This window comes from Echiichthys vipera (genome assembly GCF_963691815.1).
Source record: "Echiichthys vipera genome assembly, chromosome: 16".
In the NCBI taxonomy this organism is placed as follows: domain Eukaryota; kingdom Metazoa; phylum Chordata; class Actinopteri; order Perciformes; family Trachinidae; genus Echiichthys; species Echiichthys vipera.
Genome location: NC_139841.1, coordinates 21,345,596 through 21,372,074, shown reverse-complemented (window position 1 = coordinate 21,372,074; position 26,479 = coordinate 21,345,596). Strand labels below are relative to the sequence as shown.

Sequence of the window (26,479 nt, the reverse complement as noted above, 5' to 3'; positions counted from 1 at the left end):
TATAGTCTCGTGGGTGACATTTCTTATCGAGATATATGAGAACTGCCTCTTCAAACTGAGAGCAACCAACCAAAACCAAGAACTGTTTTTCGATAAGAGAGGAAGCCACACTCACACTCAGTGTTATTCAGGGACAAGATGACTGCACTTCCTTTTATTTCTTGGTTTGGTGAACTCTTGATAGATGACAGGAATAGAACTGTGGTATTAACTAGTTTCGGTTCAGCTAAATGTATAATAAACTGTGTATATTGTATTGTATGTGAGTGTGTAAGTTTTATGTTATGTTTTATGTATCCTATACAGAACACTTCACACTACTTTCTTGAAAACCTGTAAATTGAGCACCACAACATGTAAGTCCAGTGGTGGAAAGTAACAAAGAACATTTACTCAATTACTTTAATACAATTTTGAGGATTACTTGTACTTTATTTGAGTATTTTATGCTACTTCTACTTCACTACCTTTCATGTTAAATGTCATACATTTCCCTTCACTACATTTAGTAATTAAGGATTTTACATGCAGAACTTTAAACTTCTGTACTTTTACTTTAGTGAAAGCAAGACTTTTTTAGTAATGGAGTATTTTTATATGGTGTTATTACTATTTTTATATCAAGCTGCACCCATAACTGTTGGGTTTGTATTAACATGGGCTTTACAGCAAAGGATATCAATATAGCTCTAAACATACCACTTATTGGGCGTCTTGTTTAAGTGTGGGCGGTGTGTTTATAGGGGAAATACCTGTAATTAATAGACATCAGGTAAACTGTGGTAATAACTGGCTAAGTATAGGCTATAGTAAAACAACTGTTGACGAGACTACCACTGACACATACTCAGAGAAAATTATAGGCTAGGCCTATACATAAACCATATAGTAGTCCACTCTATATAACGTGGATGTGGCCGTGAACTTTCAACATACAGATTTTATCCCATTTGCACAAGGTATCAATCTACCTCATTCCCTTTTTGCACCTGTTTATGTATATATTCGTTCGCTCCTCTTCTTCTGTACTTCTTGCTTGAATGTGGACACTCTGGCACAAAACACACTGGCATCTTGATCTCAATCTTGGCAGAAGACGCAGCAGCACTCAGAGTTGAGATAGGAGCAAAAGCATGATTCGTGACATCACATGTGCAACACGAAATGTAGTCTTTTTCCAGAGCCTTTCACTGAACAATCCTACCGATAATGACTGGGACCAGAAAATAATTGTTCCATTTCTATTTTCGGAGTTGAGGTGCCATGGGCTGTGCCGGAAGGGGCAGGACTTACCAGACCTATGCCTAATGCACACGGCTGGTTAAATGTAAACAGAACCATTGTCAAACCTGTCAAAACGAATGTAATTATTAATTCAGACTTAATTTATTTATTTATTTTAATAGAAAAGCAATACTTGGATCACCCTTGGGTGTATTATTTCTTTATTTTGATAAAGATTCTACATATTCAACCTTAAAACAACGTTTTGAATCCAGGACTTTTGGAGTATTTTTAGGCTATGAAACTAAAATTTTTACTGGATAATAAAGGATATAAGTCCCTTTTTCCTCTGCCACTGTGTCCACAGAAAGGGGGGCAGACCACCACCATTACGCCCCCGTGACGTCATGCTTGATCCAACAGGGTTGTGCTGCTGCAGGCGTTCACGGCGCATACACTCACGCGCACATACCCCGCGGGTGCACAAACGGCAGCGACCAATCAGCGTTGTCCTCACGCGGAGGGAGTGTGAGAGACTTACCCTGCGCGCTACAGACTCCCCGTGGTAGCTCTTTTTTTATTTATTTTTTATTGAACGCGCCTTAAGTCGCCGCTTCAGTCTGATTCAGATCACCTCGTGGTCGCCGAAGTGAAGTGAACCTCTCCGTTATTAACCACAACAAGTAAACAAGACTTAACTGGAAAACTCGCGAGGACAGAGTAAACGCCGCCAACCGTTACTTTGTTGCTCGTGGCGACACTTTCTGCAACTTTTTCCATACAAAACAAGGGGAAAAAGAAGCGGGGAAGGCGAGGTTTGAGCTCTTTTAATACAAAAGCCGGTACGTTTTCTATCAGGTTTGTATGAAAACTACCTTTTAACCACACGGGAAGTTACGTCTCCATCCATCCTCGAGGAGAGTTCGCTGCAGCACCTGCAAACATGACCCGAAGATCCTGCGCGATTTATGCGGTCGGGATCATCTGCGCGTCCCTGCTGATCGTCGGGATTGGGTTGGTTGTGAGTCAAGTTTTCCGCACGATGATGCACAACCGCCTCAAAAAGGTAAGCAACAAAACAAACTAACAAAAAAAAAACACTTTAAACCTCTGAAATGCATTTAAGGGGTTATTTACTGAGTGCATGATTTTGTTTTTGCTTTGAATGCACTGCTCTGTTGAGAAGAATGAGAAGAAAACAGTGGATATAAATGTATAAATACACAAAAGCATCAATAAATCAAAGAATAAATAAATGCTTCACATTCATGTACACATTTTTGTCCACTTACATTTATGTATTTATGTATTTCTGTGTCCATGTGTTAATGAGGTAGGAGGTACCATGTCATGCATGAATTTATTCATTTATCAACAAATAGGAATTCAACATTGTCCACTAGTGAACTACGGATGATGTCGTTGATTTTGACCACACGTGTGTTCATATTTTAAGTCAATGATTTAACTAATATATGTTTAAAAAAAATGTATTAGTCAAATAATTGAATTCCCTACTGCTGTAATTTCCTCAGTTGAGAAACTGATTAAATCAATGATCATCATAGACTTTTGACTTCAGTTTAAAAAACATATTTACATTTTTATTATTTACTTTAAGCTTGTCAGTTACTGTGATAAACCTTACTGTTAACACAAACTCTTAAGCCTTAGGCTCTTTATGCTAAGTTAATAGCTCTTTATTTACTGGTTTATGAAGTAGTGTTGTGTAATTAATGTAGTGGTTTATGAAGACACATGTATTCATTTATTTCAGCAATTATGTATTCATTATGTAATTATTTCTGTATTTCTCTCTGCATTTATTAGTGTATTGCTGTATTAATTCAAACATTTATTTATACATCTATTTATTTATCTTTTGAGAAAGTCATGCTTAGTCCTCCACAGTGCGTTGCCCCCCGGAGGGAGTGGCTCTCTAGACTCAGCCAGCCACAGTGGCAGGTGGACTAAAAAGTTAATTTCCAACCCTAGCCTGCAGTGTGCAATCAGAACCTTCTCTTCAGATCAATGCTGTATGTTTCTGCCTTCAAAACCCCAATCACCTTGACAGGACATGGTTCGAAGGCAAATTCCAAAGCTAAGAATAAGTAAGGGTTGGGTCAGTATAGTTTGGTATTTTTGACACAAAACAAGACAAATCTGCCCTGAAGAAGAATTCTCTAAAAAAAGATCCTCCAAACTAAATGTGAGATGTCATTAACTTGTTGCTGTTAATAACTTTAAGGCATCTGACAGACGTAAAAAATGAATGTTTTTAGAGCTATATGATTCCTCAACTAATTATTTAGTCTATAAAATGTCAGGAAGTGGTAGAAAATGACCATAATAACTTCCTTGAGCCCAGGGTGATGTCTGTAAATGTTCATATGGTCAATAAAATGTCAGAAAATAGACACAAATGCCCATCAGAATTTCCCGAATACCATTTTGATGTCTACAAATATCTTAGCCTGGGAACCAGAGGGATCTGCTGAGCTCATGTGTTGTTTGCTTTGGCATATACGTTTGGCCCTTCTCCCAGTCAGATAGATTTCCAGCCGCTCAGGCCCTCTGCAAACCAATCACAACCGTTAGATCTCATGTGGGGCGGGTTTAAGACAATGACTGACAGAACGAGCGTAATGCTTGAATGAACGTAGCATAGTGCATCCAGCGCAACCTACCAGGCTCACAAAACTCAGATCAGGACTGTCAAACCACGCAGCGCCGAACAAATAATAAAAGAAACACATTTTATTGTACTGTTTAGCTGTAATTTGAGAAAGTCTGTGACCCAGCCGGAACGAGCGCTGCCTCAAGCTGCATGTGTCACTCAGCGCATGGTCGTTCTGGTTGTTCTGTGATTGGTTGTAGCTTTATCTAATTGCACCCAGAGGCTTTCTGGTCATCATCGTTGATAACACGCCTTGGAAGTCTGAAATTAACGGAGAGGTTCCAGACATATAAGCGTTTGCAAGATGCCACGCTACACGTAGCATGTTTTATACAAGCATCTGTTTATAAGCCAAATTTGCTATAATGGATGACTTGGTAGTATGGCGGTAGTAGCTCAGTCCATAGGTGACTGGGCTGGGTACCGGAGGGTTGCTGGTTCGAGTCCCTGTGTGGACCATGAATGTAGTGTGGACTGGTGGCTGGAGAGGTGCCAGTTCATCTCCTGGGCACTGCCGAGTTGCTGTTGAGCAAGGCACTGAACCCCCAACTGCTCGGGGCGCCGGTCACTGGCAGCCCCCTCGCTCTAACATCTCTCCATCGGTTGCATGTATATAGGTCCTGTGTGTGTATTACGGGCCTGTGTGTGTGTAAAATGAAAAATAATAGAGTGAGAATTGAATTTCCCCATTTGCGGGACTAATAAAAGGAATTCTTCTTCTTAAGGTATAAAAGCAAACATTTAAGAGGCTCAAGCCGGTGAATTGTTGGCATTTTGCTTAAAAAATATAAACAAATCAATTAGTTACAGATTTAACTTTCTGTTGAACAGCTATCCAATTAATCGACTAATCGTTTCACCTTTCATTAGTTATGCTTTTATTTTTTACCATAGATGTGACTCTGAATTGTGCTTATCCTAATCTTAACATGTGATCACTTTGTGACTTTGTGCTTAATCTCATTCTTTGAGAGAGAGCTAAATGCACACTCGCCAACTTGACAACACATACACAGGAGACAGAAACACGCTGCAAGTCAGTGCAGTTTTAAACAATGCAGTGTATGTGTTGTCAGAGTTTTGAAGATGTTTTCTTCATCTTATCTGTTTTCATAAGATGATCTGTAGAGTTCAAGTCTGAGGAACAGCAGGTGACTGATAATTAAAGGTGTTTTCTTTTGTACACTGTTGTGTGAATGTGAACGGTGAAACTGTGAAGGCATTGATGCAGTTGTGGTTTTCAACTTAGCAATTGCATCACATTTGGTCCGTGGGAGGAAGGGGGTGGATACGACTTCATCACTGATGTTGAAAGCTGATAGGAAATGGTTATTCAAACTAGAGCAAACGTCTACATCTCACTCAGCTCAACTAAATGGTTGAAGACTTCTTAGATGTTTGATTTTCAGTTCCCAGAGGTGAAGAAGTCAATCAACCACAAAGACAAACACTCCTTAGGGCTCAACATTAACTGTTTAAAGTTGTTGCCAATCTCTCACGTATCAGCTTTTGGTTGCTGAAACTGAAAATGTTGTTGCCGTTTTGAGTGACTTTATACTTTCAGAGATCAAGGTTTAGGCTCTGGGTCTGACTGTAACAGTCTATGAGTCGAACATCTGTTTTTTTCTACTTATTTTGATGTGTGCGTTGAATTTTCCTAAAGGACAATAATAGTTTGCCAGTTTCTCAAAATAATTTTTATTGGCAGCCTGGGAACTGTTACGGTTACGAGGCCCTGCTCCTATTATCAAGCATTAAATACAAACATCTGAGGTCAGTTTCACAAATATAGTTTAGACTGGTCTTTAGTGTTAGGCCGGTCTTACAGTAATTCTGCTGCGTGATTAGTCCCAACATGTTTTCAATATTTCAAGCCTTAAAAGTTAGTCACCCTCCCCCCAGGCTAACCTTGGACCAAGAGCCATTTAGATGAATTTAGATGGATTTAGATGTCAATCTAAAGTCTGACGAGTAGTAAGATCAAAGTCAAGCCTCAGGTGTAGTTCTGTGTGGTTGCAGCAGTGAAAGCATTTGCACCACTTAACATACTTTAGACCTCTCCGCTCATGTTGCTGTACATTTACAGTAATGTGCTTGTGCTCTATTGTGTCCAGAGAGTTCCTGGATTTCCACAATTTCACTGTTAGTCAGTAAAATTGAAAGCATTCCCAGAAGGTTCGCTTTACTTTGATAACAGAGCAGACATGAAAATACTGTTGGCCTACATTCAGTGTTATCATATGGCCCACCTTCATCCTTATTTTCATATCACACCTGCTTCTCCAAGGTATCAGATGGCTATCAGAGAGGCTTAGTATTGACTGTAGAGGTGAGGTGAGGTCACATAAGCACAAGGTTGTCCAGTGATGGGAGTTGGTCCTAATGCTGAAAAATGTAACGTTTGTTTTTTTACTTTTATAGACGTTTTTAAAGCAAATGGCTGCAGGAAGTTGAGAAAAGAGGAACGTTCTCAACAACAATCATCAAAAAGGAATGAATCATTGGCTACAGGAACGATGTGGAAGTTTGTTTACATTTTAAGAAAATTGTTGAATTAATGTCATTACAGCATTTAAACATATGTATGTATCAAATAAATGAATTTCCTCCAGCTGAGTAACTAATTTAATAAATAATCACCATAGACTTCTGACTTCAGTTTAAAATTATATTTACATTTTCAATATTTACTTTTAAGCTTGTCAGTTACTGTGATAAACTACTGCTTACTGTTAAACTCTGGAGCCTGGGGCTCTTAAAGTGTTTAGGTTAAGTTATTAGCTCTTTATTTACTGGTTTATGAAGTCGTATTGTGTAATTCATGTAGTGGTTTATTAGATACCTTCATGGACCCTTCAGGAAAGCCCCCCAGTGTTGGTGGGTGTAACCAGGTCAGAGAATTACTGAGGTCAACAGACTTGGGGGAGGGGGGAGTGATACTCGGTTAGTGGGTTAGTCTGTTAAGGCTTGACATTAACACTTGCCGGGTTGCCATCGACTACCATTTTGAGAATAGCCAACCAGTTTCTTGCCTGCAAACCACATTTTAACACATAAAAAATGGGGAAGACAAACAGCAGAATGTGCATCCTAAAATACATTAATTTTAAAACATTTGCTCTTACAGTCAGAACTGGAACCAGACGACACTGCAGCTTAATTTGCTTTGGCATTGTTGGTGCCAATTAAGCAAACTCAATAAACTGAAGTTGTTAAGTTGACTGTGGGGTGAAAATTTGCAAATTGATTTAACTGGCAAAAATAGATGAACCTGAATGAGAAACAGAAGGGAACTGGGTCTTTTATGTCACATTTGTTTTAGCGGTTTTAGCTGCAGGAATGTTGAAGATTGAAGCTTTTCTTATCTAGTTTGGTACCAACGTTTGTCATAGTAGTAGTTTGAGTCTGTGTGCAATGTTCTACTGTATTTACCAAGTAATAAGACATGCTGACCCTAATCCAGACACACAAAAGTTCACATTACACTTACAGTGAGGTGTGCAATGTGCATCGATTACCATTGTTTTATGTTTAAGGCATTCAAAGTTTTGAGTCAGTTGCAAACTGGAGAAAGTGTTAAAACTCTAAAGTTGGATTTCTGGCCTGCAAACCACATTGTGTTTACAAATAATTGGGTCTAATTAAAGCCATCTCATTCATGCTTACATAGTTATATCCATGCAGAGACGATTAAAGTTTAGTTTCTGCAGCTTGTGAGTATTCATTACACGAACAGGCAGTATCTCAAACAATCTTACTCGGTAAAATATGTGTGGGTGTAACACATGCAAAGCGCACAAATGCAGACACACATGGTTATCTACTAGCCTGGCAGTATGATTTATGTCAGCTGTGTCAAGTTACCCCCTCACCCTTCTTGCACCAGTGTGAACGATCTCATTCCTTGGATGCCCTCTCAGCAGTAGACTCTCTTTGTATGCTAAGCCTCTTTCACACTGCTAGGTTTATTGGGAAACCGGCTGGGTTGGCAGCCCCTCAGCTTCCATGTGAGGTCGGTAGGGTCAGTATGCAATGACCTGTTGATGAAAAATAACATTTCCCTGAATAGGAATTTGGAAATTTTACATAGCCTAGACTTGACATAGCAGCTAGCGGTCCCTTGCTGGTAGCCTACTGGGTTTCCTTCAGAGTTTTAGCTTTGGCTCAGACCTTTTTAACAATATAGTCTTTTTATTCTGAATTTAAAAGTATTAAGTCAAGAAAGCCACCTCTAAAACAGGGGTTCCCAAACTTTTTCAGCTTAAGACCCAAAATAGATATTTGGTGCCTCCCCAGGACTCAAACTTCTAGAAATACATCATGAATTTACCGATAGAGAGTAAGGGAATCACAGAAGTCTAGGGTTAGACTTACATGGTCATCTTCTTGGTAGTAATGTGATTTGCCGTTGCGCAGTCCTCCCTTGGTTTAAAGGTAACACACTATTATTGTTGTTTTTTTCCACTCAATCTGAGAACACTGTTTGCATACGTGAATAATTGGGGAGCTGAAGGAGTTCTCTCGATCTGTTAACCCAGGTATGAGAACCCCGTTTTTTACCTGTGGTATGGTGTTAACATAGTGTTTAAGAAACCGGGGTATGCCCTTAACCTGAATATAATCAGGTTTTTAAACTGCATGTAAACGCTGTCACTGTCGACTGTCACTGATACAGATCAATAAAATAAGCAAATCCTACCTTTAAATTAGTGTAAGTAATGCTAAGAGCGTCACAGTAATCAAACTTCCTTCCTTTGATGGTGTTACTGTATGCCACTACAGCCACTTGGTGTTACCAGTTGGTGGCCCCTGGAAGTACTGGTCGATATCTGTCTGAATGAACCTTAATGTGACTGTGATGGCTTTAGAAACAGACGGCTGGACTACAGTTAAGCTGGTAGAGCTTGTACTGAGACATACCCACTTTGTACACCACAACTGGAAAATTTAATGAACAGCCTCTTGCTGTGCCCACTGTTATTATGCCTATGTATTTTCCTCCACTTCAAAGTTCTAGCAGTATGGGTATTTGTGTATTCACCTGCTACATGTGTTTTCCAATAGGGAGTGGTGTAAGAGTAGCAGTGGTAAGTTCTGAGATAAGAGGGTTTGTCTGTTCCTGTTTTCCATGCGGTATTTCATGTAGCGTGCCGGGAGGGTTACTATATTGATTGTTCGAAGCATGAAAGGACAACATAGAAAGGCCATGCTCTCTCTTCCTCAATCTAAGGTGACAGCTTTATTGTCCTTGGCCACTCAGTTAAACTTTTGTCTCTGAACAACAAGTAGATGGGACGCCAAAGGGAGGAGGGGTCCTGTGCTCCCATGAAATAATAGGACTCGTTGGAATACGCGTTCAGCTCTTTTGTGCTTATATCACACTGAAGTACTGCCTTTAACTTTAACACTAAGCTGACACAATCAGGCCAAAGTGAGAGTTCCTCTTAATGTGTTGTCAAAAGAAATACTAATCCACTAGCCCCCTTCCTTCTTCTCGTACTCCCTGTGTTTTCCAATTCCTCAAAAGATTCCTGCAGTGAATCAAGTTATCTTTGTCCGGAGGAATTTTCTACCAGTACTGTGCAAAGAAACAGGATGGTTAAAGTTTTTTTTTCCTGTCCTGCACTTCCAAGGCCACAAAAAGCTCAGTCCTGAGGAATGTAGCTCAGATCATTAAGGTTGCAGTGCCGCGCAACAAGTGGGCATCCAGCTCTCTGCATCACATGATATGTCAGCGACTCTCCCCGAGTGCCCGTTGTCATTAGCAACCGCTGACAATGGAGCTGTGGAAGGGTCTCCCCTGCTACCATTCATGTGTGCAGCCGATGCTGTTGTCTGACGGCAGCTCCCCTCCAAGACCCCCCGAGGGTGTTTTTGTTCTCTGGGTTGTTTTTACTACGAACAGATTAAACACAAGAACTCTGAATTTAAAACATGTGTTCGCAATTGCAAAACCTAATGCGTTTTTTTTTTTTGCAGCAAATGTATCATCAGCTTAAGAAAAAAGAAAAAAAAACACTTCTTCTTACAAGAAAAAACATATATAAAGTAAAGCAGTAGCATGTTTTATTTTAGTATGTTTTATGTGTAGTCAGTCTTTATGCATTCATTTGAAACAGAAAATTTGCTTTTCACAACCTCGATTGCATCTGAATGACTCGTGTTTATATTTTAACTGATATCTGTAATTTATGCCTCAACAGGAGATTGTTTTGAAAGAGGGCAGCCGTGTGTTCGAGTCATGGAAAACCCCTCCCCCTCCTGTCTACATGGAGTATTTCTTCTTCACTGTGACCAATGTGGACGCATTCCTTGAAGGGGCCAAACCAGAGGTCAAGCAGGTTGGACCCTACACATACAGGTAGGATGCAAGAGCACATCAGTGTTCACAGAAGTGCACAGGCTGCCACAAAGACATGCTGTCAAGTAGATGATGTTGTTGTATGTGTATGAGGTGATCTCTGCTTGCAGACTTGCACATGCGTCGGCCACCAGATACTGGTGCACTTCATTTGTATATTTATTCAATGTTAACTGTAAAAGTAGTAAAACAAAAAAAGCCTTGAAGGAAATCCTTAAAAACATTACATTTAGAAGAAAACAGGTTGACATATTACTTGATATTACACATGTATAAATCTATTTACCCAGAATGTGTTGCTGCTTATTGAGTTTATTGAATTTGTGGGTTCATGTACTGTATTTTATTATTTTGTCTCTATCAGCCCCACCACACACACTCACACACTGCCATGCTGTTGAAATGTGCCTGGTATTTGCACAGCACCTATGTAAACTGAAAAGGGGACATCAGCTTCTGCTTCTCTTCTTCCTCTCTTGTGGTCTATTAAGCCACTGTTATTTTTATTTGCATATTAAAAGCGTAAAACAAGGTGGATGGGTTAGTTTTATTAGCTGTTTGTAAAATTTCCCTTGGATTAGACAGTGATATACAGTAAACTACAGTATGTTGCGTCATATCCTGTCCCAGACTGTCCTGCTAGTTTTGAAACTTTATGTAGGTTAAGTGATTTGGTAATGTACCCACTGAAACTTAAATAAATATCAACATCCACCGCTAAATCACCAAAAACAGAAGCAGTGCATGCAGAATAATCAACCCCTGCCCCCAAACCTATATCTGTTCAGATGACCTAATCTCAAACAGATGTTATGTTGAAAGGAAGCCACTGTGTGAGGAAATTCATATGTAATATTAACCTAAGTATATGTGCAATGCTTTTTTTTTTAGTTTTGAACTGGTCTGTGATGGCCATTTGTGACAGGAACAATTCTTTAAAAGCTTAATAAAGATGAGCCCTTCTTTGTTGTGTTTGTTTCAGGGAGTACAGGTATAAGGAAAATGTGAGCATGGTGGAAGATGGCAAGATGGTGTCCGCGTACACTACCAAAAGCTTTGTGTTCCTGAGAGAGAAGTCTGTGGGTGACCCTGCTGTGGATAACATCACCACTGTCAACATCCCTGCTTGGGTGAGTCATGGACTAAAGGTCTTAGACAAGTAGAGGAAAGTGGGAATCCATGTGGGTGAAAGTGGAGTGTGTGTTCTGTAACTTTTTGTCTGCACTGCTCGGATTTTTGTTTCCTCAATACCATGCTCGATACCCACCGACACCCTCTACCTCATCCTGCTTGCATCCCCTTTCCACTCTGCCCCCTCCCACTTCCCGTCTCTAGGCTGTCATGAACAAGGTGAAAGGGAGTTTCTGGAAGTCGTCCATGGTGTCCATTTGGATGAACTCTTTAAAGAGCGGTCTCTTCACTACTCGCACTGTGAATGAATTGCTGTGGGGCTATGAAGATCCCTTGCTGGCCCGCATAGCTCCCACCAATCCTGAAGTAGAGAAGATCTTTGGCCTCATGTACAAGGCATGTACAGCTCTACAATGATAAAAGATGATGTTGTTCATGGTTTAATAGGAAATTCTGTTCATTAGTTTTTGAATCTCCATGAAATCCAGTCGTTTTCCATGATAAGAAATTTGAATGTATTTTTGAAACACATTGTAATGACTTAAATCTTTGGGTTTATTTAGAAAAATGGAACTCAAAGCGGGGAATTTATCTACCACACTGGGGAGCAGAACTACATGGATTATGGCCGTGTTGATACATGGCAAGGCCAAAGGTAGAACTGCTGCAGTCTCACACAATTCTTTTCTGTCTTCATCCACTGTAATGAAACTTTATTTGGCAATCTTCTTTAATCTTTAATGTTTCTTAAATATACTTTTTTTGCCAATAAAAAGGGAGTGCAGTCCGGCTTTCTCTGTCCGTCTGACCCTTACTCATGGGAAACCGCTCTTTTCTACTGCGATTTCTAGATAAAAACGTGTCAAAACATCAAATCATCAAAACATTTTGTAGTAATTTACTGTTATTAAGATGGAGAAGATAATGGTGTTGACCTTGTTACTTTGTTTATATAAATCCCTTCCTGGCGTCCCTAAAGTAGAGGTTTTGAAAACAGCATATCCAGTCAAAAATAAAACAAAAATCTTGTTTTAATCCTGATTTTGTTTACATAACATAAAATCTGGACTCCATTAGAGCTATTGTATAAGCATGCAAACATTTCTACATCCAATCAGTGCCCAATGAGATACCATCTATGTCAACCTTTGATGCCGTTTTGAAAATATTTGACACTGGTCATGTTTGTGATGTTGTTTTTCAGCCGGCTGACCTTCTGGACATCTAACCAAAGCAACAGCATCAATGGATCTGATGGAAGTGCTTTCCATCCCCTGCTGAAGAAGGATGAACGCATTTACGTCTTCACTCCAGACCTCTGCAGGTACAGTTTAGCATCACGATGCAACCCTGCAGCCTACTGCTTCCACGTGGTGTCATTTGAAGACGTGTTAATCATGATGCTTAGCCACTGCTATTTTGTTTCGTAGTGTAGTGTCACATAAATATCCTAGTAGTGGTATTTATCGTTTTTTTAGCCATGCTAGCGTAATGGCTCTACAAATGGCAATATCAGTCTGTCGACAGGTCTCTTGAACCAGAAGGATATATTTCAACAGCTTAAGGATGAAGGCACATGAAGTTTTGTACGAATACCACAGTAATCCAAGGATGACTCTTAATGACGCTAGTGATCCTGAGGCTTTTCCTCAAGCGTCATCAACAGGTCAAACATGGAATTCGCCTGTAAAACTAGTGATATTCTTCCCACCAGCCTTTGTTGTTCACATAAAAAGTAACATAAAAAAGCTGTGTCAAGAATTAAGAATAAACCTGATTCCTTTCTCACCTTCGCACCGGTGGCCAAACTTGGCGTGAAGATGGGGGGGTGGGTGTGAATGATGGTTTCAGAAAGATAGAGAAATTATCGCACACCGCCCTCATGATTACGACCTCTCATGGCTTTAGACCCTTGTTTTTAGCAAGATATGAGGCAACTGTTCCTCTTACTCAAGAACAAAGATAAACCTATAATAGTTATATTATAGTCAATCAGTCATGTAATCTGACTGTAACAGCCATTTGCATACTCCCATTTGTCCAAAGTGTCACCATACATGATATTTTACCTGCCGATGGTGTGGTGATGAAGAGATGTCTATTTCTGACCTGGCCTGAAAACGTTGGACTCAACTCAACACACAGCAGGACACAGGCTTTCATACCTCATATGGAGATAATGTTGACAGGCCTTGGATCACATGGGTCGTTATCATAACATCCTGATCACTTACAAACAGCACCACAGGTTACATCTGTTTTCTCACCAAGGCCTTATAGTGTGTATGAAAGACTAACATGGAAGCTTCCAGGAAACTCTTTAAGGAAAGGCTTAAATCAAGAAGAATGTTGGTCTCGAGTGTAATGGGGATAGAAGCTGGATGAACGAGGAAGGGGAAGGAAAGTCGTGGGAGTAAGAATAAAAACAGGGGGGGGGGGAAACCCCTTAAGGCATTTTAGGATGACAAGTGTTGGATTTGTGCTAAGAACATTTTCTCAGCACTGCAAAAGACAAGTTTCTATTCTTGACCAGCTGGAACCAACCAGTTTAATTATGCTTTCCATGTGAAATGGCTTTATGCAATTGACCAATTCTTTTTGTCTTGCTTCTTTGAAATGTCTGGCAGACATTTTCATTACTAATGCTGCTAAAGGGCATAGCGATTTCTGGCGGATTTCAGCATTAGGATGTTACTGAAAGCTTGAAGAATGTTAAGAAGAGAATTGCCTCCCACAGTTTATAACTCATGAGTTGTTCCTTGGGGTTTTTTTTTATTTCTCAAATGCCACGCCTTAAAGCTGCCTTCACTGATGAAAGTGTGTCCTTGGTAGAGTTTGAGAACAGTTAAGAACTGGTTCCAAGTTGTTTGATCCATCTGAATCTCATGACTCCAAGCTTATCAATTCCTTTTTATTGATGCCGGCGTATTAGGGCCTGGTGATATGGCCAAAAACTTCTATCCCAATGTCAGTAATTTCATATCTCGACAACAATATGCAGTATATCACCATATACCCTGTTCTCTGGTAATTCATTCATAAATAATCTGTATGACATAACCATGTGATTAAGCCTATTTTTGTATACTGTATTTTTTCATTTTATCAAAACTTTTAGTACAATAATATAATATAACTCAAAATCAGATATTGATATAATTTTGGTATATATGACTTCATCACAATACCAGAGTCCACTGAAAGATGATAAATAATCATATTGAGTTATCACCAAGCCCTACGGCATATTTTTCAGACAGTTGCGTATCGCAAAACAATCCTGTTAAAAAGAAGGAGACATCGCGGAGAAGGAGACAAGCAACAGTGAAGCATGTGACGTATGTAAAACCATATATTCAAGTAAGGGGGGGGGGGGGGGGGGGGGCAGCGGTATGCTGAAACATCTTTTGAAGCAATGTGGTGTTAAATTCCAGGATGGCATGTATTTGCTTCCACTGCTTCCCAACCAACAGCACATCCATTACTTTGGATAATATCCTGTTATAGTAACATTATACTTTGTTCAGACTCAGCTAATGAAATATTTGCGTTGATGCTGAAATCCTGTGTAAGCCTCTTGTCCACAAAATTAATAAATAAAGGAATTGATTAAGAAGCTGACTGATGAGCAGAATCGATAATGGCATTGGTATCAATAAAATCTTTTCAATTCATATCTAGTCCTTGTAATGTCCTTGTTGATGACGAGAGCTTCTAATTTAGAAAATAACCTTGTCCAAGTCTTTCTATTGAGCGTGGAAAGAATCTGTTGGAGTGTCATGGTTTTAACTTTGACTCTGATTGGACCTGTGTCAAAAACCCCTCTCCCAAATCACTTTCACCTACTTATTCATTGCCTGGTGGCTTCGTCATAGTGTCCGTGTTACTTTGTCTAAAGGGGAGGCTCCCTCCCTGTTTCCTGTAGTTTTATACAATAATTCCAAGAGGAAATTGTCCATTAAGTAACAAGTGTTAACCTTTCACACAGACATCATGTTTTTTAGCCTTACGCCCCTGTAAGAGTAGCTGAACATCACTTTGTGTTCAAACATTTGCGTTACGTGACATCTGGGACTGATCTGTGGGACCAAAAAAAGAGAAAGAATTCCCATCTGTGACCCGTCAGGACAGTGACCCTTTGGTCCAGTAAGCTGAGCCACAAAAAACGTCAAGATTTTGACAAACTGCAGACAGGTGTCAGTGTTCAAATACCAACATGCCTTTTGTCATGGGTTTAATTTGCCTCCACCCAACATGTTCATGAGAGGGATGGTCTTGCGTACATCAGGAACTCTCTGTTCACACTGAATCTGTTAAATATATACCGAATGTGTGGAACAAGCTGTACAATGTGCTCCTCAAAAACAGCTGAATATCACGTCCACCTGGCGACTCCCTTAATGAATCAGTCTCATTGGCCAAGTGTGCTTTTGCATACAAGGAGTTTGACTCCAGTTTACAGCAGCTTTGAGTATAATGACTTAATGATTAAAACCATTAACAGCACATCTATTTAACAGGATGTGGTGCACATTAGAGCTAAGTAGGTGTGAGAAGTCTGTCTCCGGTACTGAGCTGTACATTATATTCTTTACTGACGGTCCCTGGCCTGAGACACATGACTGAGTATAATAGTACTAGGAAGATAAAGGGGGCTTCAAGTGTCATGTTTACCATACAAGTATCCGTTATTGCTCCATACTGTTAAGTGGTCATGAGAGGGATGGCCTGTGGGAAAAAGCTATATCTGTATCTGGTGGTTTTGTTGTGCATTGTTCTGTAGAGTTTTTCAGAGGGAAGGAGTTCAAGCAAACTATGCCCTGGGTATGTGGGGTCTGTGAGGATTGTACAAGTCTACAATGCAGGAGGGGGGGACCAGTATTTTTTTCTGCGGTCTTTAATGTTTGCTGCAGTCTTAGAGTGTAATTCCGGCATATTTGCATTCCATGGTCTTTCTCGGCATGAATATACATAAAATAAGCCATCAAGACAGTTTTTGACGTTGATCACCTATTAACAGCGAAATCCTGGAGAGTCGCTAAAAGCCAGACATGGCTGACACTGAGTAGCTCGGGACGGAGCGCTGAAGCATCCAAAATGGCTTTTTCTAACCACTAATATTGCTGCAAAAAGCACCAAACCTCTGCAGAAGCATGATAACAGTCCGGACTCCCTACAGATACAACGAAGCTAGTGAACCTGGAGTATATTAAAAACGACAGTTTAACAATGCTACAAGCCTTAGCAGAAGGCTCTGTTTATATTGACAGGCAGCCCAAACAAGTCAATGACCGAATGCATTGGAGTTCAGTCCAAGGAGGAAAGAATTGAACCGAACTCCAGTGCATTCGGTAATCGGCTTGTATTTATTGACAAAATAACAGTAAGTTCACTCCCCCCACCTGTCCTTTTTCCATTCCCCTAAAACATTTTTACGGCCATAATAAAATCTCATTACGTTTTCGCTCCCACACATTGAGGGGATTTAGATACAAAAGAACCACCTTAGCTTCGTCTAAATTAATACACGCTTCAACGGTCTCTCATGCCCAGCAGTACAAGGCAGAGGCTTTCACAGTCCTGTTTGAGCGAGGAAACACATGAGGCTTTTTTTACGTGGCTTCTCTCACTAAGGTCAAGGGAAAGGTCTGTACAGTATTGTTGCACGATCAGTGGGCTGAGTAGCAAAGGGCTGCATCCTCCAGGCCAGTTGGCAGACACTGTATGGACTCCATTGTTCTCGCTGAGAATCGTTGGGATTCCCTTGAAAGAACAGAACGGCAGATAAATACAGTAGAACGAGGATGAGCTGCTCACAGTAACGTAATTCTCTTAAAAGCTGTAAAAACACAACATATATTAAAAATACGATCAAATATTTAGCAATAATATGATCAATTATCTACTCACCTCAGGTGTTTAGAAACAAAGAAGTCGTTATAAATCCTCCAGCTTTTCTCCTGAAATGTAAAGTCATAAATATCTTTTTCTAACAGAAGAATTATTGACTTTCATGTGAACGGGTGTCTCAGCTTCTAATATTCAGGTCAAATTGATTTATTGGCTGAATGTAGAACAGCAGCAATAGTAACTTATTTCTTTTTATTCATTCTCAGCAGCAAACACCTTTATCAAATGTAAAAGGAGCGAGCATGTGGAAACGGTATTTATATTAAAGGACCAAACATTTGGAAATTTGATTAGAGCAATTCTAGAGAGCTGATTTTATCACTCATGTGCCTCCACCAGAGTTTCTAAAGCCCAGTTTAGACAAAAGATCCTCAACAAAACTGTTTTAGAACGCCGCAGGTGAAAGTTGCAGCGGTGTGAACTGACCCGTCTCGTCTGGACTCAAACCGGCTGATGTTGTCGCCAGCTATTCAACTTGTCAAATCGCCAGCAGCTGGTTTTAGATCGTAACACACATCATCTATTTATTATTTTTATTATGTTGTATATATAAAATTGTTAATTCTTTAGTCTATTTTTATTTTTAATTATTAATATGCCGATTGCACTGGGTCTGAGAGGACTGTAATTTCATTTTTTGCATTTTGTATGTCATGCATATTGCAATTTTTGACAATAAAACTGACTTGACTTGACTTGACTTGATCTGCCAATCAAGTGTTAGCAAAGTCCGCTGGTCAAGTCACTTACAAACTGTCCGCTGGTTGAAAAGACCGTTTTGACAGAGGCTCTACGAGTGTGTGTGAGAGAGGGACGAAAAAGAGACGGAGAGAGAGGGAGGGTTGAGCGAGCAATGAATAAGGAGAGGGTCCCCGGCTGTAATCAAGGATAAAGCAGTGTATCAGGGAAATAAAACGGTATTTTCACTGTTTCATCACTACTAGAAATGCAGTTGTAGCAAGTATCCTTATCTTTTCATTCATATTTTATGATGCTACAAATTATATCCAGCTACAAAAAAATGCCTGGGAAATCAGAGGTTATAACAGAGGTACAGAGATACATTGCTATGGAGATGATACACCATCTCCTCTCGTCTCACTGGTGTGAACTGGCAGGTTTCAGAACGTTGCAGACCTGCACGTTGCAAGTAGTTGCAAGTTTCAACTCAACTCGATGCAAATCTTTGGTCTGAACTGGGCTTAACAGTTGCTTCTTGGAGTTTTTTCTGTTTTTTTATTTCGATATTCATACTGTAAAAATGTAAACAAATTGTGCACATTTGCTACAGCAGTAAAATTAATAATAAGATGTTTTAGCAGTTCAATGATAACATGGTGGTGAAGGCGATGATGAATAAGAAAACCGATTTCATTTCATCATGCCCTCTAATGTTCTTGCTTTACTCTCCAGGTCCATCCACATGGAGTTTGAGAAAGACGTAGATGTGAAAGGAATTCCAGCCTACCGCTTCACACCACCACGCTCTGTTTTTGCCAGCAAGGAGGAGAACCCAGCCAATGAGGGTTTCTGCGTCAGCCCAGAAGAGTGCCTGGGAACTGGCCTTGTTAAAGTCAGCCCCTGTCGGAAAGGTAAATGTCAACATGTGCAGCGTATTTTCTCACCCACGCTTTGTATTTTCTCACGTCTCTCTCAGGATACTACGTTCTGCGCCCATAACTCTATTCTCTCTTAGCTGCACATCCTACACAAAGCGTCAGATGTTTACACTTAGACCTGGGCCTTTCTAGTAAACACATACCTTTACTTTGACAGCTAAGATCTTTGCTTTCCACCCTGCCCACTTCATTTTTTAAATTCTTATATCAGTAATATCCTCCTTTTATTTTGCTTTCTACTATCACCGGCACTAAGTCCCTCTAAATGACCCATGTGACACAGCTCTCTCCACACCTCAGGCACCATCTGACCTTGACTGGCCCAGTAGCCAAGTGGGCGGTAAGCCCTGTCACCTGATTCTGGCCTTGAATAAAACTGGGCGTAACCTTAGTGCCTGTGTTTACTTTACTTTTTTTGGTTTATCTTAAATATTATGATTCCCTGTAAAAGATCAAGTGTTGCAACATGCATATTTACTGTAAGTAATATACCATGTTTTAGTTTCTAATACATTTTAATAACTTGGCATTTATTACTTTCTATTCATTACAGTATCAACATGCAGTCTCGCAACTTGTTTCAATCAGTTATCATAACAAAGGGAACACCATGTCTTCTTTCTCTTGTGTGAAAGTTACACAGTTGTGAGGTAATTCATTTAAAAACAGACTGATTTGATACAGTGTGGGCACACTGCTTAGAACAATATAAATAACGTTGACTATGAAACACAGACACATGATGTTTCCTGCTGTAAAGGATTAGTGTTTGCAAGATGATTTCCATAGCGTACTGAGATGAATGGAAACTAAGGGCTGCTGTCTACATAAATAGCCCAATAAAAAAAATCAAAGCACATTGAGGTCATGGTACAAATGTAGTGTTTCCAGCAACAGGCATTTCATTCTTCTCAGGTGAGGAGGATTTAAAAGAGTGTGCAGAGGGTTATGTTTGGGGTCAGGTGTTGTGGAATGAGCACAGTGATTAGGTGGCACACTAAGTATACCAATACAAATGAGTGTGTGTGTGTGTGCGTGTGTGTGTGTGTGTGTCTGTGTGTGTGTGTGTGTGTGTGTGTGTGTGTGTGTGTGTGCGTGCGTGTGTGTGTGTGTGTGTGTGTGTTTGTGTGCCCTACAATGTCCTTGTGGGGTAGTCATGGGACCAGCCTCTCAGGTGACTACGGGTGTCCAGTGTTTTTGTAAAACGCGTGCACGCGTGCTGCCAAACACAAGGGCAGGAAAACTGTCACCTCTGCCCCACTTCATCAGCACCCCAACCGTGTCACCATCGGACTTTTGTTGTTGCTGCTGAGACACAGACAGAATGACTTTGTCCAACGTTGCACAGGTGGAACCAAACCAAGAATGTTTCACTTATCCATATTCTTGTTGACAATATGAGGAAGGAACTTAGCAAGCGTAAAAGGATTCTTAATTTGTCCTACAAGCGGGGTCGCGGCCCATTTCTCTACCTGTTGTTTATTTTCTTTGGAAGATTGGCCCTGAGTAACATGTTGCATGTCCTGCGATGGAGGTCAGATTATATCTCATCAGCTTCTCTTAAGGGACTCTTTCCAAGTGTTCTGTTGTTTGCGATATTCTGATTAGATTATACATCAAACAGCAGGAAATGTGACATTTGGCGGGAATGTTTTCTATGCTGCTACTTTGATGACCTACACAACCTTCATGTAGAGAGCCTTTTATGTCACACCACTAGGGTATGGTACACAGATACATTATTTTAGAAAAGAACAGAACATTATACATAATTGTTCTACAGTGTCCTTATACAGAGCAGATGATCTGATGTTACTCATCTGCACAAATTAGCAATTAATTAGACATTACATTACATTTCATTTAGCTGACGCTTAATTAATGAATATTTGAATTGGCCAAATGAATGAGTAAAACCTTGTTATGGATACACGTGGCAGCTCAAGTCTCATTAAACCCTAGACATGGGGCAACATTGTCACAAAAATGAAGCACCCAATTTGTCATAGTTGACGTTTTCTCCACTTAATCAAGGAAAGGCGAAAGAAGAACTTCTGCTGGGACTCATTCATTTTACAGTGGAGATATACATCATTCACTGTTGCTTTGCTCAGCTTAATGTGGTCTTCTCCCCTGACTCCTCTCCGCTCCTCACATAGGTGCCCCAGTGGTCGCCTCTTTTCCTCATTTCTACCTGGGAGACGATAAATATGTGGCTGCCATTGAAGGAATGTCCCCTAAAAGAGAGCATCACCAAACGTTCCTGGACCTTAACCCGGTAAGCCACCAGGGTTCATCAGCCTCAAATGCCCTTTGTCTTTGTGGATCATGTTGCACATTTCAGTCCACTAATCCCCTACGGAAATATGAAGGAGCAAAGCATTTCATTGAAGTGTGTTGAAAGGACCGACCGACACGCAACTTTAAGATCTACTGCTGCACCACCTAGTGGCATATACATAGTAGTACAGAAGAAGCGCATCCCCATTGTACTCCAGACAGTTTCACAGGTTCTTAATTAACTTTTTTTGATCACCAGCTAATGTGCAATCAGAATTTCCACTAGTCAAATTTTTCCCGTTGAAAAAAAGAGAAATAATGAGTGCAGTTGACTGCATTTGGTCATTTTATCAACATTGTTGGCATGAAAAACACATAGGTACCAGACATACAACAAAATATACACAGACAGTACAAACATTATATTTCAAGATTAGGATCTATCTCTCTGTCCATCTATCTATCTCTCTACCTACCTACCTATCTATAACACATACAACAAAATTACTTGTTCCCGACACCAAAATGATTGTTTTGGAATTTTCTTCCACGTACATGCAGCAGTCCTAACAAAACATGACAACATTTCGTGATCAAACACAAGCCGTTCATGACCCGTCAGCCATTTGGCATTCAATTTTCTTTTCTTCATTTCTCTGTCGATATCCTCATCCCCTGCCTCTTTCCTCTCCTAGAAGTCTGTCCCAACCACTGCCGCATTTAGTTTAATCTGAACTTTTTTACCTTACTTTACTAACGTTAGCTAATTCCCTCCTCTTTCAGTCTATTTTCCATTTGTTCTTGTTCTTCCTTGTGTTTTCTGTTGGACGCTATGTTCATTTCCATGGTTTCTCACACTGGTTTCTCTGCAAACTGCGCACAGCCAATGGGCGTATAAAACGTCATCACGTAGCATTACGGCACAACTTTCATGGGAAATGTAGAAAGTACTGCCAGAGGGCTAATGGCCGAGAACAGAGCGTTGTATCATGCATATTTACTGGCTAGTAATTTATTATGAGCACCAGCCAAAATGAATTTTAACCCGCATTTGGCGGGTTGACGGGTGTTAATTTAGGTCATAGACTTAATTTTGTTGTCTGCTCTGGTGATAGAATGTTTTACTTAATATATATTTTTTTTCATGCAGACCACTGGAGTGATTGTACGTGCAAACAAGAGAGCACAGATTAACATCTTGATCAACAGAATCTCTGGATTCCCGTGAGTATCTGCATCCGAACACAAGCCTCACGCTATTATGCTATAATGTACAGATGCACATCTGTGGTGTTTGTGACTGCTTCACACGCTTTTCATTGTGTTCACAACAGGAAAACCAGAGGCTTGAATGATACAATCTTTCCCGTCATGTTCCTCAATGAGGTAAGAAACGTTAAAGACATTCTGACGGGGAACACATTCAGAGTGAGGCCCGATCGTCTCAGTCAGCGCTGCAGGGAACCAAATCTGAAAATCACAAATCAGGACTTCACCACAGGAAAATATGAAAGATGCTAAATCAGTCACTAGTAATACACTAGTTAACGTATCTTTTCTGTCTTTTAATATGCAGAGTGTGGTGATTGATGATGTGTCTGCAGCAAAAGTTCACAAGCTGCTGCTGATTGCCACTCTAGTCACCAACTTCCCGCTCATCATTGTCGGACTGGGCGCCATAATGCTCGCAGTCCTCATCATCCTTCTGGTCAGGGCCCGCAAACAGGAGGTATGACAACACCTCCCACCAGATTTCTTATTTCTAACAGCTTGCAATTTTTAATTTATCTTAATTTGTACATAATTCAGTCAGTTGCTTCACCCCACACTAATTGCACTGTGCACGTGTTTTATCACTGTGTGTCTCTGTGCAGAATGAAGTTAAGCGCACTGTGTTTACCAAGCCTCTCTATGCTGTAAGTCTTTCTGGTTACCTTGCTGCTTTGTTGTTGTTGCTTTATTTGCTTCTGTCACTATATTGAGTACTTATTGTGCACATGCATCTTTAATCTCATTTGTCAGTATGCTGTAAGATGACTTTTTTCCCACCGTAAATAATTCTGGTGCTCGTACAGTAAATGTATTGTCTGGTTTTAACACTTAACACTAAATGTCTATTTAAATAATTTAACAATGTCACTGGTAATGTAAGATGACGCATATAAGGACACCAACCCTTTCTGATTATGGGTTTAACTATAAAAAGTAAGATGAGATGATTTTAATACGTCTTTTTATGTCCCACTGCAGACCTCCACTGAAGACGACACTTCTTACTCTCCGGTCAGTGACAAGGAAAAGGAAGAAAATGGCACCTATATCGGTCTGACAGCCAAAGAGGACCCACAAGCTTGAGGAGGGAGAAATGGTCAGAGGGGGGGTTCGTACATGGACAACCCTCAAAATTACAAATAGGGTTTGGGGTTTCCAGGAGAGAGATAGAAAATCTCCTCTATGATTGGAAATCTTTGGGGTGGGGTTAGTGGAGGGGAACATGTTTTGAGTTTAAATATACTTTACTGTGTGTACTTAATTTTAGTCATGGAGAGCTACCTTAAGTCTGTGTTCGAAATCATATATTAACATACTGCCTACTGCATACTTGATCTTTATGTCTGCCTACTGAATGAGCGGTTAATTATGACAATTACCAACAGACTGCCAGTCTCACACTTCGTCTTTAAAAACATCACATCAAGTTTTCCAAACTAGCATTATTTAGATAAACTGATGTAATAAAGTTACATATCAACAGCTTGTAGCCTGGCTCAAAATCCCTGAGTCTGAAGAGAAGCAATACATTTAGAGGCAGTTGAGAATGTGCAGTAAGTGTGGGTCTCATATATTCTTGCTAATTGTGTAAACATCCGGGCATTTCTCGCCTACACAAAATGCGAGTGCATACTTAAATACTTAATTTCACGTCTTCTTAGTATGTACTGTATATTGTGTTGGTATGTGATTTCGAACACAGACGCACTATATTCCGAGAAAAAAAGTTAAGATTTATTTGAAAACAGTGTGTTAAGGGCTACTTCTTGCTGTTTGGTTAAATCAGCTGCTGAAAGCTGCAGTTCTCTGATGAGCCAAAAAGAGAGAATGCACTTGTGGTGGTCTTAAACAAACAAAACACACCCTTTAAACCTCAGGTTGTGGGATGAATTTGATTTTAATGCTGTGGCCTCACCTCATTCTCTGTTTGCCTAGATCGCGCCTTCAGATTTGAGCAACCGACTATTATATAACAGCACAAAGAGGGCGATTTGGGACCGGGGTAATGAAGTCAATAAACTGTGAGTTTTTTTAAAGATATATGTCACTCTCAGGGGGCCTCTGCTTAGATACTATCAAATACTTTTAAAGAAGGGGAGAGAAGCAACACATATGGCAGTGCTTCTCTTTGTGAAGACATTGAAATCAATTCAGTATTACTATGTTTCATTTACATTTCATCCCAACCTAAATGTTACAAGAACATTTTCATGGCTCATTATTGTTTCCTACTCATGCACGGGACATCTGTGAACATCATCAGCACCTGTGAAACCTTTAGAGTATATTTTTGTATATATACAGTGTAAGGTGTGTTAGACTGTGATTGGAATGAATACCAGACAAAACGCTGTATATTTTGGATATTTTGTAAAATAAGAAGTCCTCATTTTTTTGTAAATTTTAATGTGGAAATGTTTGAATGAGGAACAAGTTAGAGCTTCATAGTTGTCTTCTAATGCCATAACACCTAATCGGCCATCTGAAGCCCTGAATATGGTGAAAACAATGATATATATAGTAATGAATTTGGGTGTTGACAGTATTTTTGCCCTGCATAACTGCTCATACTGACTAACATTGCAGTATCAAAGTGTAATTCAGCTTATTATCGTTTCGAAATGTGCTATTTTGATATTTTTGTTGAAGGCCTTACTAGCATTGTTGGTGCTAGATTTTTGTGAAAGATTTCATGTCAGGTGTCCAACCATCGCAACTAAAAACTCATGAAGGTTCAATACGAAGACACACTAGTTGTGCCTTCAAAATAATCAATGTTACTGAAGTTGTTAAGTTTTTTTCACATAGTTTGTGAAAAGATGCCTTTTTTCTCCCATATACCAAACAACACTGAGCGTGAAACTGCTAGAAGCTTTTCTTTATATAGTTTTTGTCTTTTCCGGCAGGGTCAAACTGCACTTTGAAAACACTTTGTTTAAATGATAGATTATTGTGCAGAGCTACAGCTTTCTCACTCAAAGCTGGTCAAAGTATTAGATTTCAGGTGTCATTTAATGTAATACAGAAAACGCTGCAGAATTACTACATTTGAACTGTGTTGAGCTCAGCTTTTATGTCTGCTCTCACTATTAGTTGTAAGGGAGGAATGAGTTACTAGCTACTACCACCTTGATATTCTTAAATGCACTGTCATAATCAGCAATAACTTTATCGGAGAATGGCGAAGAAGCTGTACAACATTCATTTAGAGATGTCTGCATCTTCCTTTGATTTTACTATTTGTGTTTGATACTTTAATCAGTTATGTAAAATAAGAAAACCTAATGAAAATAGAAGACATTCGTGAGTGAATAATGTAGTGTCATCATAAATTCATGAGAGGGTGAATGAATGTATAAAGAAATCTTTTTTTATGCAAAAAACAGTATTACACAATATTAGTGTTGTAGTTAAAGAGGATAAATTATTTTGTTATGTTGGTAAAACCAAAACACAGAAAGCATCATATGGACACTTTGGGCCATACTTTGATAACGGATTGTACCTTCTGAAATGATCGTTACTGTTGAACCACGTATTCTTCTAATTGTTAGCTTGTTTTGAGACACTGATTGTTAATACTGTTTTTACTGTGTACACAAAAATAAAAGTAGTTTCAGTAAATGTGTCTTTTCATCATTCAACTCTTTATGGTGGTGTTTAGTTCTCATTTTACAGAAGTAAAAGGTTGCAGAGCTGACATGTTTTGGATACAGAAAATTAAACCTTCACCGGAGGAGGTGGGTGTAAGCATGGCAACAGTATAAACATCTGAATAAAAGGAGGGACAGGGGCATGCCCCGAACAGCATTACTCCAACAGCCATGCTGTGATGCCACAGAAGACTGAATCTGGATGTTTTGATTGTCAATGTTTGAGGAAAGTAAAAGCAGATGTTTCCAGTGTTGCCATAGGCCTACATTGTTTTTCCATGCAAGTTTAAGGTCTTGGGTCTGTGTGGTTACGTTTCTTTTAGGCTCCATTGTGTTGGTTTTAGAGCAGTGG

General features: G+C 39.8%; 1 protein-coding gene across 2 annotated transcripts; it reads left to right on the top strand.

Moving 5' to 3' along the window:
• The first annotated feature begins 1,825 nt into the window (after nt 1-1,825).
• LOC310959183 (lysosome membrane protein 2-like) lies at nt 1,826-26,098 on the top strand. Of its 2 annotated transcripts, XM_083930440.1 has the most exons (13): nt 1,826-2,290; nt 10,105-10,262; nt 11,245-11,392; nt 11,598-11,789; nt 11,957-12,048; nt 12,598-12,717; nt 18,717-18,895; nt 21,082-21,200; nt 22,353-22,426; nt 22,537-22,588; nt 22,779-22,931; nt 23,077-23,118; nt 23,453-26,098. In XM_083930440.1, the coding sequence occupies exons 1-13, from the start codon at nt 2,168-2,170 to the stop codon at nt 23,555-23,557; spliced, it is 1,557 nt and encodes a 518-aa protein (XP_083786566.1). In that variant the 5' UTR covers nt 1,826-2,167; the 3' UTR covers nt 23,558-26,098. The 2 variants fall into 2 exon arrangements, with proteins under 2 accessions (XP_083786566.1, XP_083786567.1); XM_083930441.1 differs by lacking the exon at nt 23,077-23,118.
• Nucleotides 26,099-26,479: the final 381 nt, after the last annotated feature.